The sequence below is a fragment of the Rattus norvegicus genome, chromosome 16 (genome assembly GCF_036323735.1).
Source record: "Rattus norvegicus strain BN/NHsdMcwi chromosome 16, GRCr8, whole genome shotgun sequence".
Lineage (NCBI taxonomy): Eukaryota > Metazoa > Chordata > Mammalia > Rodentia > Muridae > Rattus > Rattus norvegicus.
Window position 1 is genome coordinate 44,462,704 of NC_086034.1, and position 17,257 is coordinate 44,479,960.

At 35.7% G+C, this 17,257-nt stretch overlaps 1 protein-coding gene across 1 annotated transcript in view; it reads right to left on the reverse strand.

Annotated features, from left to right (window-relative positions):
- The window catches only part of Vegfc (vascular endothelial growth factor C), a 115,595-nt gene that overhangs the window by 17,411 nt on the left and 80,927 nt on the right, over positions 1–17,257 (reverse strand). Inside the window, exon 4 of the mRNA NM_053653.2 lies at positions 13,528–13,679. Coding sequence (NP_446105.1) covers positions 13,528–13,679 — 152 coding nt within the window. The remainder of the gene's footprint in view (positions 1–13,527; positions 13,680–17,257) is intronic.

A 17,257-nucleotide genomic window follows, 5' to 3' on the forward strand; every position in this document is an offset into this window, starting at 1 on the left:
GCTTCTTTATGTCACCGTATTTTCAAAAATATAAATTTAAATATATGAACTTCATGTACAGAAATGATTGCAGGAATTTATTTGGGAGAAAAAGAGTTCACATAATCTGCTTGGTGACACCTTTTTCCTCTTTCATTGTATTTGTGTTGAACAAAAATATATTTCGGAAACACTTTCAAACACACCTGCAACAGTGTTGAAAACACAAACATTACAGCAGTTACTAATGGTTCACTTAAAGGGAAATAAATACTTTTGAATTTTAATAGACGTAATACACAATTTAAATTTTGAAAATAAAAGAATTTTCACACAAATAAGAAAAAATTACTCACCATAAGACATATTTTAATATTGAAATCTGAAATTATGCTAGATATTATTGAAATAAGAAATCAATATTCGGAGAGAGCTCACGGCCCAGAAAGGTGGGCACTCCTGAGACTGTAGAGCGGGAGAGACCACCAATACTGCCCACCCCTGCCCACATCCCTGGCCCAAGAGGAAACTGTATACGGCCTCTGGAAACCAGAAAATAGGGGCACTGGAGTGACAGGTCCCCCTCAGTACAGACACTGCCCGGACCTGAAGGGAATCAGTTAACAGTTCTCTGCAACCAAATCCCATGTAAGGGAGAGCTAAACCTTCAGAAGGGCAGACATGTCTGGGAAGCCAGAAGAGATTACACTCTGCCCACATTTCTGACTCCAGAGGAAAACACCTAATTCCATCTGGGACTTTGGTGCACGGGAGCTCCCGGAAAAGGCGGCCCAGGCACTCCTGGTTGCTGCCCTCACTAAGATCTCAAAAGCAGCCCGCCACAAGAAACTTGAGCCACGGGACCACAGGTAAAATCAACATTTCTGTTCCAAGCAACATGCCTGGTGGACTCAGGACACAGGTCCACGGGAACAGCTGAAGACCAGTAGACAGGAAAGAAAACACGCCCGAAAGCATAACACTGTTCCCATAACTGGCTGAAAGAAAACAGGAAAACAGGTCTACAGCACTCCTGACACACAGGCCTATAGGACCGTCTAGCCACTGTCAAAAATAGCAGAACAAGATAATACCAGAGACAACCTGATGCCAGAGGCAAGCATAGGAACCCAAGCAACAGAAAGCAAGACTACATGGCATCATCGGAGCCCAATTCTCCCAACAAAGCGACACTGAATATCGAAACACACCAGAAAAGCAAGATCTAGATTTAAAATCATATTTGATCATGATGCTGGAGGACTTCAAGAAAGACATGAGGTACACCCTTACAGAAACACAGGAAAACATAAATAAACAAGTAGAAGTCTATAGAGAGGAATCACAAAAATCCCTGAAAGAATTCCAGGAAAACACAAACAAACAGGTGAAGGAATTAAAAATGGAAATAGAAGCAATAAAGAAAGGACACAAAGAAACAACCCTGGATATAGAAAACCAAAGGAAGAGACAAGGAGCCATAGATACAATCATCACCAACAGAATAGAAGAGATAGAAGAGAGAATCTCAGGAGCAGAAGATTCCATAGAAATCATAAATACAACTGCCAAAGATAATGTAAAACAGAAAAAAGCTACTGGTCCAAAACATACAGGAAATCCAGGACACAATGAGAAGATCAAACCTAAGGATAATAGGTATAGAAGAGAGTAAAGACTCCCAGCTCAAAGGACCAGTAAGTATTTTCAACAAAATAATAGAAGAAAACTTCCCTAACCTAAAGAAAAAGATGCCCATAAACATACAAGAAGCCTACAGAACTCCAAATAGATTGGACCAGAAAAGAAACTCCTCCCATCACATAAGAGTCAGAACAGCAAATGCACAAAATAAAGAAAGAATATTAAAAGCAGTAAAGGAAAAAGGTCAAGTAACATATAAAGGCAGAACTACCAGAATCACACCAGACTTCTCACCAGAGACTGTGAAAGCCAGAAGATCCTGGACAGATGCCATACAGACCCTAAGAGAACACAAATGCCAGCCCAGGATACTGTATCCTGCAAAACTCTCAATTAACATACATGGAGAAACCAAGATATTCCATGACAAAACCAAATTTACACAATATCTTTCTACAAATCCAGCACTACAAAGGATAATAAATGGTAAAGCCCAACATAAGGAGGCAAGTTACATCCTAGAAAAAGCAAGAAACTAATCATCTTGGCAACAAAGCAAAGGGAAGAAAGCATACAAACATAATCTCACATCCAAATATGAATATAACAGGAAGCAATAATCACTATTCCTTAATATCTCTCAACATCAATGGTCTCAACTCCCCAATAAAAAGACATAGATTAACAAACCGGATACGCAACGAGGACCCTGCATTCTGCTGCCTACAGGAAACACACCTCAGAGACAAAAACACACACTACCTCAGAGTGAAAGGCTGGAAAACAACTTTCCAAGCAAATGGTCTGAAGAAGCAAGCTGGAGTAGCCATTCTAATATAGAATAAAATCGATTTTCAACTAAAAGTCATCAAAAAAGATAAGGAAGGACACATCATATTCATCAAAGGAAAAATCCACCAAGATGAACTCTCAATCCTAAATATCTATGCTCCAAAAACAAGGGCACCTACATACATAAAAGAAACCTTACTAAAGCTCAAAGCACACATTGCACCTCATACAATAATAGTAGGAGATTTCAACACCCCACTTTCATCAATGGACAGATCATGGAAACAGGAATTAAACAGAAATATAGACAGATTAAGAGAAGTCATGAACCAAATGGACTTAACAGATATTTATAGAACATTCTATCCTAAAGCAAAAGGATATACCTTCTTTTCACCTCATGATGCTTTCTCCAAAATTGACCATATAATTGGTCATAAAACAGGCCTCAACAGATACAGAAATATAGAAATAATCCCATGAGTCCTATCAGACCACCACGGGCTAAAGCTGGACTTCAATAACAATAAGGGAAGAATGTGCAAATATACGTGGAAGTTGAACAATGCTCTACTCAATGATAACCTGGTCAAAGAAAAGATAAAGTAAGAAATTAAAGACTTCTTAGAATTTAATGAAAATGAAGGTACACCATGCCCAAACTTATGGGACACAATGAGAGCTGTGCTAAGAGGAAAACACATAGCTGAGTGCCTGCAGAACAGGAGACAGCATATGTCAGCAGCTTGACAGCACACCTAAAAGCTCTAGAACAAAAAGAAGCAAATACACCCAGGAAGAGTACAAGGCAGGAAATAATCAAACTCAGAGCTGAAATCAAGCAAGTAGAAACAAAAAGGACCAAACCAATCAACAGAACCAAAAGTTGGTTCTTTGAGAAAATCAACAAGATAAACCCTTAGCCAGACTAAAAAGAGGACACAGAGATTGTTTCCAAATTAACAAAATCAGCAATGAAGAGGGAGACATAACTACAGAATCAGAGGAAATTCAAAATATCATCAGATCCCACTACAAAAGCCTATATGCAACACAACTTGAAAATCTGCAGGAAATGGACAATTTCCTAGACAGATACCAGGTACCGAAGTTAAATCAGAAAGAGATAAACCATTTAAACAACCCCATAACTCCTAACGAATAGAAGCAGTCATTAAAGGTCTCCCAACCAAAAAGAGCCCAGGTGCAGAATTTGATCAGATAGTCATAGAAGCCCTCAAACCCAAATTATCCAAACGATTCCACAAAATTGAAACAGATGGAGCGCTACCAAATTCCTTCTATGAAGCCACAATTACTCTTGTACCTAAATCACACAAAGACCCAACAAAGAAAGAGAACATCAGAACAATTTCCCCTATGAATATCGACGCAACAATATTCCATAAAATTCTGGCAAACCGAATCCAAGAGCACATCAAAACAATCATTCTTCATGATCAAATAGGCTTCATCTCAGGCATGCAGGGATGGTTTAATATACGGAAAACCATCAATGTTATCCATTACATAAACAAACTGAAAGAACAAAACCACATGATTATTTCATTAGATGCTGAGAAAGCATTTGACAAAATTCAACACCCCTTCCTGATAAAAGTCCTGGAAAGAATAGGAATTCAAGGCCCATACCTAAACATAGTAAAAGCCATATACAGCAAACCAGTTGCTAACATTAAACTAAATGGAGAGAAACTTGAAGCAATCCCACAAAAATCAGGGACTAGACAAGGCTGCCCACTCCCTCTCTACTTATTCAATATAGTTCTTGAAGTTCTAGCCAGAGCAATCAGACAAAAAAAGGCGATCAACTGGATACAGATTGGAAAGGACAAAGTCAAAATATCACTATTTGCAGATGATATGATAGTATATTTACGTGATCCCAAAAGTTCCACCAGAGAACTACTAAAGCCGATAAACAACTTCAGCAAAGTGGCTGGGTATAAAATTAACTCAAATAAATCAGTAGCCTTCCTCTACACAAAAGAGAAACAAGGCGAGAAAGAAATTAGGGAAACGACACCCTTCATAACAGTCCCAAATAATATAAAATATAATAATAAAATAATATAAAATACAAAGCAAGTAAAAGATCTGTATGATAAGAACTTCAAGCCTCTGAAGAAAGAAATTGAAGAAGACCTCAGAAGATGGAAAGATCTCCCATGCTCATGGATTGGCAGGAATAATATAGTAAAAATGGTCATTTTACCAAAAGCGATCTACAGATTCAATGCAATCCCCATCAAAATACCAACCCAATTCTTCAGAGAGTTAGACAGAACAATTTGCAAATTCATCTGGAATAACAAAAAACCCAGGATAGCTAAAACTATCCTCAACAATAAAAGGACTTCTGGGGGAATCAGTATCCCTGAACTCAAGCAGTATTACAGAGCAATAGTGATAAAAATTGCATGGTATTGGTACAGACACAGACAGATAGACTAGTGGAATAGAATTGAAGACCCAGATATGAACCCACACAACTATGGTCACTTGATTTTTGACCAAGGAGCCAAAACTATCCAATGGAAAAAAGATAGCGTTTTCAACAAATGGTGCTGGTTCAACTGGAGGTCAGCATGAAGAAGAATGCAGATCGATCCATGCTTATCACGTTTAAAAAGCTTAAGTACAAGTGGATCAAGGACCTCCATATCAAACCAGATACACTCAAACTAATAGAAGAGAAATGGAGAAGCATCTCAAACACATAGGCACTGGAGAAAATTTACTGAACAAAACACCAATGGCTCATAGTCTAAGATCAAAAATCGATAAATGGGATCTCATAAAACTGCAAAGCTCCTGTAAGGCAGAGGACAGTGTTGTTAGGACAAAATGGCAACCAACAGATTGAGAAAAGATCTTTACCAATCCTACAACAGATAGAGGCCTTATATCCAAAATATACAAAAAACTCAAGAAGTTAGACTGCAGGGAGACAAATAACCCTGTTATAAATAGGGTTCAGAGCTAAACAAAGAATTCACAGCTGAGGAATGCCGAATGGCTGAGAAATACTTAAAGAAATGTTCAACATCTTTAGTCATAAGGGAAATGAAAATCAAAACAATCCTGAGATTTCACCTCACACCAGTGAGAATGGCTAAGATCAAAAACTCAGGTGACAGCAAATGCTAGCGAGGATGTGGAGAAAGAGGAACACTCCTCCATCGTTGGTGGGATTTTAGAGTGGCACAACCATTCTCGAAATCATTCTGGAGGTTCCTCAGAAAACTGAACATTGAAATACCTGAGGACCCAGCTACACCTTTCTTGGGCATATACCGAAAAGATGCCCCAACATAGATACATGCTCCACTATGTTCATAGCAGCCTTATTTATAATAACCAGAAGCTGGAAAGAACCCAGATGCCCTTCAACAGAGGAATGGATACAGAAAATGTGGTATATCTACACAATGGAATATTACTCACCTATCAAAATCATTGATTTTATGAAATTCATAGGCAAATGGATCAAACTGGAAAATATCATCCTGAGTTAGGTAACCCAATCACAGAAAAACACACATGGTATGCACTCATTGATAAGTGGCTATTAGCCCAAATGCTTGAATTACCCTAGATGCACAAACACATGAAACTCAAGAAGGATGACCAAAATGCAAATGCTTCACTCCTTCTTTAAAAGGGGAACAAGAATACCCTTGGCAGGGAATAGGGAGGCAAAGTTTAGAACGGAGGCAGAAGGAACACCCATTCAGAGCCTGCCCCATATGTGGCCCATACATATATAGCCATCAAACTAGATAAGATGTATGAAGCAAAGAATTGCAGGCCAACAGGAACCGGATGTAGATCTCTCCTGAGAGACACAGTCAGAATACAGCAAATACATAGGCGAATGGCAAATGCAAACCACTGAACTGAGAACCGGACCCCCGTTGAAGGAATCAGAGAAAGGACTGGAAGAGCTTGAAAGGGCTCGAGACCCCATATGAACAACAATGTCAAGCAACCAGAGCTTCCAGGCACTAAGCCACTACCTAAAGACTATACATGGACTGACCCTGGGCTCCAACCGCATAGGTAACAATGAATAGCCTATTAAGAGCACCAGTGGAAGGGGAAGCTCTTGGTCCTGCCAAGAATGAACCCCCAGTGAACGTGATTGTTGGTGGGAGGGCGGTAATGGGGGGAGAATCGGGAAGGGAACACCCATATAGAATGTGAGTGGGAGGGGTTAGGGGGATGTTGGCTTGGAAACCGGGAAGGGGAATAACAATTGAAATGTAAATTAGAAATACTCAAGTTAATAAAGATAAAAAAAATTAAAAAATCAAGGAAAAAATAGAAATCAATATTCAAATAAATTTAATTTTGTAATGTTTCAATGATGCCCCCTTAAATGTAAGAATCATAATCTTAGGTTTTACAGACTATCATTCCAAAAATAATGGATGGGAAACAAGATTTTCAAATATATTAAAATGAAAGGAAGTGCTGTCATATTAGATTGAAGGATTAGCACAATATACTCATTACATTTGTGCTTTAAATCAAACTTTTTCAAGCTTTTGAAAATGATATTCAAAAGTAATGATTAATGTGCATATAAAGAGATTTTTATTAATAAGAGATTTCACATGCTATATTTGTTATATACATTATTTGAAACATGTTTTTGCAAGGCGTCGAATAATTCTTAATGTTGATCTATGTAAGCAAATGAACTTTCTCATGTTTTCCTCCAAATAGAACTTGGAATTTTTAGGAAAGATAAAAGTTACCTTTATAAGAATTATTTCATTATTTGAAAACTTCACTAGGCAGATTGCTAGCCATTGGTTTTGTTGTTTGAAATCAGAAGTCATGAATTTAAGCATCTATGCTTTTCTCAATGGGGGAAACTGATGTATTCAATGATAAAGTCAATTTAATTAGTCCATTTTCATGTGTGAACATTTAGAAAGATGTTGCATTCTGGGTATAGCAAATTCTAAGTGTTGGGTTGTAATTCCTAGCTCTTGTACTTTAAATATTATGACATGCTTTCTCATGTATTCTACACTTGTGACTCATATTCTCTATATTTTGGCACTGGAATTTTATATGATAAAATATGATATCCCTTGAATCCTCAAAAATGCACCAAATGATATAAAATACACCACTCCTAAGTGGCATTTGACAGAAATGAACTGACATGCTATGATTCTTTCAAAGAACTATAATCTTTGTACTAGATTTACTTTATAAATTAATCTCAATTTCTTTGCAGGCTTTTAAAGAACAATTGACAAAGTTTAATCTTTAGTTACAAAATGATGTTTTGATATGTGCAAAACACTAGCCCCAATTCTAGATGAGCCAAAAAAGTAAATAAAGGGATTGCTAGCTACATGAATAACTTTGCTATCAAGACACATATCTGATTTCTTAAATGTCTACTGTTGACAGCATCTATACTTCAACTCTGTAAAACTATATTATGGAAGAATATAGACCCTGACATTTCTTAAAAGGTTGTGGTCTGAAAGCAACTGGAAGGACTGCAGTATTTTGGTGATGTAAAGGCTGCAGAGCTCTGCTAAAATCCTCCATTAGTTTTGTTTCACATACTTTTTCAATAATTTCTTATCTTGACATCATTCTTCATGTCGCCAGAATACACTTTTAAGTTTATATAGATATTTATTCAGTTATAGCTTTCCTATAGTGCTTTCCAATCTATAAAAAGTAATAAAACCTTTCACTCTGAAAACTTTCAGAGGTTTCAGCTATTCATAGCTGAGTGGTAGAGTGCTTGTTACTGTATGAGAGACTATGTGTTCAGTTCCTATACACATACACTCTCACACACACACCACATGTAAGCAAAGTGCCCTTGTATTCAATGTTATAATGTAACTTTCCTCATCAGACGTAGTAAGAAATAATGCATCTTAAGACTCTGATGTTTAAAATATAAGGGACTATATTTAATATACATATATCTAAATAATTTGCATATGCTTATTTGTATTAATTTTTGTTGATTTTCATATGTTTCTAGCCTTGTGTATTTGTGTTGTTGTTTGCCCACGTCCTGTTGGTCTTCAAACAGGAAGGAGAGAGGTTAGAGCCAGGGTTTGTTCAGTTGTTGAAGAAAAAGAAGGATATATAAGTGTAATGGATGGAAAGTCTGTGCTTTTAATAAATTTGTGAAGGAATATTTGAAAGAACAAGAAATTATGTTCATTCATTTAAAAATAAATTGGCAATACCATATATTTTTCTTCTTATATAATTCCAAACAACTGTTATAAAGCATTAGCATGCCATAAAATGTTGTCCAATATTTGGTATGAAGTCGTCGGGCTATATAGCCATTAACTAGTTAACTGACCACATAGTGCTTGAGTTTTGAACTTTAAGGTTACAAGAGGAGGAACCTGGGTGAGTTAAGTGTGCAGAAAGGTATTAAGGCCTGTGATTCATTTGTTTTTAGAGGGTTTACAGAACTTTTAATAGGATACAACAATAAAAATTATTTTATCACTGTCAGATTTTATATCCACAATTATTTCAAAATAATTGAAATAAGTCTGAGAAAATATAAAGTTGAATAATCAGAAATTCATTAAGAATGTGCTTCAGAAAGACTCTGGTATTATAACCTTGTTACAATACTTCACCAGCAGAAAGTGAAACCCAAACCAAGTGGCAACACGAAAAGTCACTAAAGGGTAATAGAAGGTTGATGTGACCTCAAAATAACTCACTAGTGTCAGGAGTACAAGGGAAGGGAAATGAGGAGGCATAACATGGAATTTCAAGAGAAATGAAACTCTTCTATGTGGTAGTATAATGGTGGGTACATGACATTATTCACTGCCAAATTCTCTAGAATGTACTACAAGGAGAACTCTAATGTAGTCTCTGGAATTTTGTTTATTATAATTATTAAATATAATATCCTTAATTCTTCTTTGTATCATTCCCTCCAAAAGGAATGGCACTGTATGTCAACAAGGTTGAAATAATACTATTTCATTGTCTATTTTATGAGAACAAAAATATGTCAACTGTTTTGATTGTGCTGAAACTTGTCTCACCATTTTTCTGTACAGAAAACTTTCTATGTACCTTAATACCTTAAAAAAATGAAGCAAATCTCTGAAAGCTGCTGTTCGATGCTTTAAAAACTATTAGTCTTTTGAATTTATCATTAATTTTCCTTTCTGCTGGGAAAATAACATGCACAGTGTCACTGAGGCATGTAAACTGATAGACTATTATTTACATTGTGCTATTTACATTATGTTGTTCCTGCTCCTTGTCAACCAGCAAGTCACAAAAATGCAGTGATATCAAATGCAATCTTGGATAAAACAGACCATCCAGCTACTACATAACACCTTGTTAGAAAAAAATATTGCTTCAGGATTCAAACAATGATTCTCTTGACTAACTTTCACTGGTAAGTTCATTCAAACCAACAGGTCCTCAATAGAGCATGATAATATATAATACACACACATACATAATATAATACATATACATATATAAGTATATAGACAAACATATATATTCTATATTTATATATGTGTATATAGAAACATATTCTATGAGAATTGAAGAAATGATGAGTAGATAGATACACTACAGCTTCAAAAATAATGACAGTGTTCATAGGGATTTTAAATTTGCAAAGAGGATATTTCTAGAACATCCTAGAACGCATATTTATGAATGCTGAGAAAAAATTCTTTCTGATCAGATGGTTGAGGGAATGATTGAGGCCATAAAGGAGATAGAAACTCTATAAGAAGGCCAACAGAATCAACTAATCTGGACCCTTGGGGACACTCAGAGGCTGAACCACCAAACACAGAATATAAATGGCTGGATCTAATTTCCCGGTCCATATGTAGCAGGTATGCAGCACAGTCTTCTTGTGGGTCCACCAACAACTGGAGCTGGGTTTGTCCCTAAACCCGATGTTGTTTGTGGAATACATTCCCCTCACTGGGCTGCCTTGTCTAGCGTCAGTGGGAGAGGATGACTCTAGTCCTGCAGACACTTCATGTACCAGGGTGGGGAGATATGGGGGATGCCTCCACTCAGAGGAGATGGGGATGGAGGGAAGGACTGTGTGAAGGAGTCGGGGCAGCAATCATGATGTAAAGTGAATAAATAATAAAAAACAAAAACAAAAACATTTTTAAAATATTATGTTTTGATTTAGTGGGAGTATCCTATATTTCTACTCTTTTATAAATGTTAAAAAAATTATTTTCATGGTCCTCTATTTATATTTCAAGGATGGAACAATGTATGATCTTCAAACTTAAAGGGAATTTGGGCAATTAAAGCTGGGAAAAGAAAATGTCATGACTTTTGAGCTTTTTAAGCAGTTGGACTGAGGATCTATTACAGATTGATGGTCTAAAGATTCTGAGTTTTCAAGTCTTAAGCAAAAAATCACCTGGCACATGAAACTGCTGTTCTCCTAAGCAAAGATATCCATCTTCAAATAATGAAACTTTCCCCTTAAATTCCAGTAAATGTAATTTATTGCCATTGAACACATTTCATAACAATTTCAGTAAACAAATAAAAGATGAATTATCACCTAAGCTGGAATTTTCTATTTTTTGCCACCCCTTATCTTTCTTTTCAATTTGACACTACTCCAAAGACTGACATAATGTCATTATCATTTTTAAATTATAATTGTCAGACAGTTTTTGATATATCATGTACAGTTCAGGATGCTTTGACTATTCTGAGCCTTTTCACATCGTTTATCTGTTAACTTCCTTTTCTAGTTTCATGCCTTTATAAAAAGGATCTTTAGGCTGGTGCTTCCTATGTGAAAATCACAGTCTACTCTTTTCATTATTTAATGTCCTATTAAATTAATGGATTAAAATCTAATTAACTCATCCCATTCATTGCCACTAGACTGTTCAATTTCATTACATCTTCATGGATACTGTAGGCATCAACCAATTAACAAAGCAGTAAATTCAGCAACCTTAGCTTTAAGATACTTGTGCCTCCATAACTTGTTCTTCTCTGTGTGTCTCTTCCTCTACCTTCTTTGAATATACGCTTCTCTTTATATTTTGAGGTACATTGATTTGCCTGTAGTATATTGTTATATGAAAACATGATCATTTAATAATTTAATATAACATAGAAGTTATGAAATAAATAAACTAGATGTACATATAATAATAACACAATTACATCTCTAAGGCATAATCTCCACAGCAAAAAGAAACACAGTCATCTTAACACAGAAACACTCTTGACTGTGGTAGTTTGATGAGGAAAATGCAGGGGAAGGACCTTAATCTGAGGTCAAGAAATGGATCTGGCCTTAAAAAGGCAGAAAAGAGAACTTAGAGCTAAAGTCATAATAGAAATAAGATTCAGAGCAGGAAATGAACTTGTGACCAGGGATTTAGACTTAGTAAAACACAGACATGTAGACTAATGACAAGATGACACAGAGAAAGAATGTTGAGAAATGTGTGCTCAATTCTTAAAGCAATTGATAAGCACTCTTCTTGGATGAATCAAATGATGTCTTTTAAGGCTTACAGTAGTGAACAGGAATAGGAGAAAGAGACTGGCTTGACACTGATGTACTAAATCAGACGTACACAGAGAATGAAGTCGGTGGATATAATTCTATATAATTATATGTAAGTTGGAAAAGGTATTGCCTTCTTCTCCCAAATGACGATGGGAATAAAGGAAGAAATAATTAGCCAGACCTGCAAATTTCAAAGTCTCAAAAGAATATGAGAACTCTGTGCTTTGAAAAGTAGAGAAATAGAAGGGACTGAGATCATCTTTGGAAGTGACATATAGCTAATCCAATTATATGGAAGTGTAAGATAAGTATACAAAAATTACTAGAAGCCAAGACCATTATCAGATCTTCAGATGAAATTTGGAGAAGCCCAAACGCAAAGATGATACTTTACATTCTCAGAATGGATGCTATGCCTAAGGAAATAGGGTCTAGAAAAGGAACAGCACTCCGAAAGCTGCATGAATGAGCCAACCCGTAGGACCTACTCTTCATTTAAGGAGCTCACTTTGCCTTTTTATATTACCATGTTTTCTTCACAGAAATCTGTGAGACCTTTTCCTCTTCATGCCAAGGAGGATAGATTTGTGTTAATATTTAAGCTATCATTGAGTTCTGTAAAATGCCTTAAGAAGGCCACTTATCTGCCAGATTAAGTTGAGCAGCGTGAAGAGACCCCAGGGGAGGCCCACCATGAGTGAAACTTTTATGGCCAAAGCTCCTAAGGTGAAGGGGTTTCTTAATTTTCTGCCCTACATACTATCCATCTACATATGCTATTGTAGTAAGCACTGGAATTATGCTTGATTCACTCTTATGTATCTATTATATGTACCAGAAATGATTTTTAAAAATGCTGAGCTGCAACTTTGTTTTGGGTTCAAAGTTCCTAAGACCCAAATGACAATGAAAAGTATTCCAATTATTCCAATTCAGTTATTCAGAGTGTCCAAATTAATGTTCTGTCACTCCCTTTGCTCAAATGCTACTCTTTGCTAAGCTAAAATGAAGACACGAAAACAACTTGAATGTTAAATGATAGTTTGAATGTTAATTTCAGTAACATCAAGAGAAATTTCAAGTAATTAAGAATTCAATAGTCACATTCTGCTGAAATAAGAAATAGGGAGATACATTTCAACTATGTCTTATATATCATCATAATATGTATGGATATTTTTTGTTTTATACTTTAATCATTAAGGTTTAAATTTTTAAGCTTTAGAATCATTTGAAAGGGAACATTCAATTTTATAGATGTTAAATCATTGTGACTACTTAATTAATTGTATGAATAGTGGCAGGTTGTGCACCATTCTATAGAACATCCTTTTATATTGCAAACTACCCCAACTATGCAAAAGGTAGCTCAGTATAATTCGTCTTTTATTATATAGTATCTTGTGTTTTGTATTCCATGAAGAAATATAACAGTCTTTTAAAAGCTTCCTTCGATAAACTTGTGTTTATTGGAAGACAATTTTATATTAGGAGGAGATGTAGAAAAAATAGGCTTAATTCATACTCACTGTGGTAATGTTGCTGGCAGAGAACGTCTAATAATTGAATGAACTTGTCTGTAAACATCCAGTTTAGACATGCACCGGCAGGAAGTGTGATTGGCAAAACTGATTGTGACTGGTTTGGGGCCTTGAGAGAGAGGCACTGTAATTTCAAACAACTACAAAGGGACAAAAAGAAGAACAGTATTATATAGATGCTACAAAGGACTTTGTTGGAGTCCAAAAGAGTGAGTGGGATTAGCTTCCTATGACTTAGCACTGTGTAATATATGCAGGGCATTAATACTTTTCGTAATAACAAAGTGACAAGTGGTTTGCTCCTCAACAGTATCTTCCATTAGAATAATAAATAGTTCAGATGCTTACATCACATCGCTAGTTATGAATCATTAAAAGTTTGGTGAGCAAGTAATGATTTGGTACAAAGAAGTGACAGACTACTGTGTTCAAGGAAAGAGAATTATTTAACCCTCCCAGATTACTCAGTAGCAAGGTCTTAAAGTTCATGGATTTAAAGTATGATTCAAATTATCTGTAGTAAATATCTTCCTGATTTATGAGCAAAGCTACTGGCTGCACAGCTTACAGATCCTTAGTTAAGTTCTATTTTATGTAAACTGAGTCCATAGACATAAATTAGGCTTATGAAATGACTTTTTGTTCCAAATGAAATTTCTTCTTGAAGGTTTCACACATCTCAGATCTTGGGAATTTATAACATTTAAAATAAACAAAAACCGAGCAACCCATTCTTTTAACAAACAAAGCTGTGTTACTGCAATCTTGACAGACCTTATAAAAGTAAGCCATTTTACTTGCTGTTGAATAAGAGTGTGAAGATGCAGTTTACCTAAGGGGTCTACTGCACTTCTAGTTTATGGAGAACATTAGTTCTCAAGGGGGAAAAGGCAATATTTTACTCAGAACACAAAGACAAAGTGGATATCGACTCCTAAATTTTATAAGCCAATTTATCACTAAAATATAATGGCAAAAGTGAAGCCTTACCCATTCATTGGTTTGTTTGTAAGATGTATTTATAGTAGAGAAATGACAGTTGAACCCTGTGTTATTCTGAATTGTTGTGGCAATCTGAGAAATGATATAATGGGCAAAATACCTCAGACCTGTGCAACTGCTCCCTCCCTGGATGTAAGTTCAAGTCATCAGTGGACAATTGCTGACAAGGGTAAGGAGCTAAAATTCTCTTGATAGTTGTGGATATACAGCCAATATAGATGGACTTAACTGTTTGGGTACACAGTATAAAGAGAACATAGCTGGACCTGAAGATTAGGTTAAGTGAAAAAAGCCAGACATAGACATACAGATAATGTGAGATCTCATAAGTAGGTGGAAAATAAATTATCTGATGTCAATGAAATTAAGAGTAGAAAAGTTGGTTTCCAGAAACTAGGGAGGAATGAGCAGATATGCTGCAGTTAGGCTGTGGTACTTAGTTTTGGGGTGCTATTTCCCAATGAAAGGACTACTTACAGTGATCGTGTACTGCATATCTCAATAAGCGAGGAGGATTTTCAATAGTTTTGAATGAATAAGTAAGACATATTTGAGGAGATATGTATTTAACCTGATTGTAAAATGTGTGCATATTTTATAATACATACTACACCATTAATATGAAATTCTATGTTTTAAAGTACCTATCCAAATAAATTTTATTGTATGATACATATTTTTTTATTTGAATGGTACTTACATCTACACTAAACAATTCAAATACTTTCTAGCAAAATATAACATGTTCATAAAAGATGGATAGAAGATTATACCCAGATAGGATATTTTTCTTAGGTCCCATATTTAAAATGTGTTTGTGTTTGGAAAAGTGGTTAAGCTTTACTAAGTTATAAATTTTACTTTAATAATAAGCTAACTAAAGATAATATAATAACTGGTTTGCTGCGAAAACTATATATAACACATTATATGTGGATATGAACATGTATAGTTTGCTATAGAGATGTTAGTATTTGCATAAATTTTTAAGGCTGTATGTGCTTTATAGAATATTATATATTTTCCATAGACAATATATGATTACAACATGGCCATAATTGTGATTTTAGTTCTTCTTTGAACACACATTTGTTTATGTTGTTGTCATGAACTTCTCATTTAATGAAATGACTGACGTCTTTATCTATAGATAGACTTTTTTTTTATTGAGAGTATTTTGCAGGTTTACATATGTTACACCTGTTTTACATTTCAGTGCATGGCCTAAACCTATAATAATAACAAGAAATGTAGGTGACATATAAGTTGTGCACAACAGGAGGACTTTTAATATATTTATAAATCATTTCTATAATTTTGTGGTATTGGGGATACAGTTTAGGCTCTTGCACATGATCTAACACTGAACTATGCTTTACTTCTTAGTTTTATATTCATGATTTTACTTTCATATATACTGTATCTTACATTTTACAATGTAAATGGTAGGAAGACCTATATATTAGTAAATAAAGTCTAACAGTGCTTATATAATGAACAGTTAAATGCTTGTCTCTAGAACTGGACAAGAGCTTGTCAGTACCAAAGTTGTGAATAAAATCATGGACATTGATATGTGATTTAGTGAGATCATTGAGAATGAAAAGAGAATGCATGTAATAAGAAAACCTAGAGGACAGGGTCATTCATACATAATGTAAATACATCTGTAAATATCTTGTGAAAAGGTAGACTTTTAATTGGGAAGGCTAGAAGGGATTATGCAATGGAAGGGGGACACAGGAGAGAACTTGAAAAGAGGTCTTTTGGCTAAGTGTTGGGTAAAAATCTCTTAGTAACCATGTATGGTAAGGACTACGTAGAGAATAGGATCACAATCTCTGTGGGATGTGGCTGGATAGGAGCTTACTGTAAGAGAGGAACAGCATATGGAAATGTGGTACAGGATGAGAGCCTAGTATAACTGGAAAAAGACTCAGAGTTGGCAAGCAACTGGGACATTTGTGGTTATAGAAGTCTTCCTATTGCAAGCACTGGCATTCTCTTACAAAATGAAGTAGCACAGAATCCAGCAGTGACGGACAAGGCATTACTGAGGATAACAGATACAGAGAAGGCAGAAAAAGGTTGAAGTGACCCTGGCCCTTGAGTCTTGGCAGAAGCATCTCTACCCACGATGTTACTGCTATGCTTGGCTCTATCCACTCTGTTATCCAAAGGGAAGAGGGACCAGAAGGCCACAGCGAGCAGCCTCAGTGATCATGGAAGCATTCTATCAACCAAGTAGATAATATTCACTATCATAGTGTCATGAAAGTATGGTTCATATTTAGTAGCAAGACTTTTCAGAATGTTTTGGTTGGATGGCGAAAAGTTAAACTGTGTTAAAAAAGCACATTCCTAGAAAAGTGAACATGGCTGTAAACTTCCAAAGGTAGAAAGAGACGTGGATGAATAAATAATTAAAGGGATGATTTAGCAGGTGAAGAGGCTTAAAAGCCAACCCTTAACAGAGTTATGTTTGATGGATACTGGAGGACTTCTAAAAGCCCCACAACTACAGTTGGTGCTTCAGAGAAAAAATCTTTAGAGCTAACTAAACTCAAGGAAAACAAAATCACAATTAACATTGTCACATTTCACTGTGGCTAAGGAGGCAAGGAGGAAGCTGAGCAGCGTTATGGTGTCATACAGACACAAATACACTGAAAGCAATATTTCCATCTAAAGCATGTCCTCCAATCTCAAGCTTTCT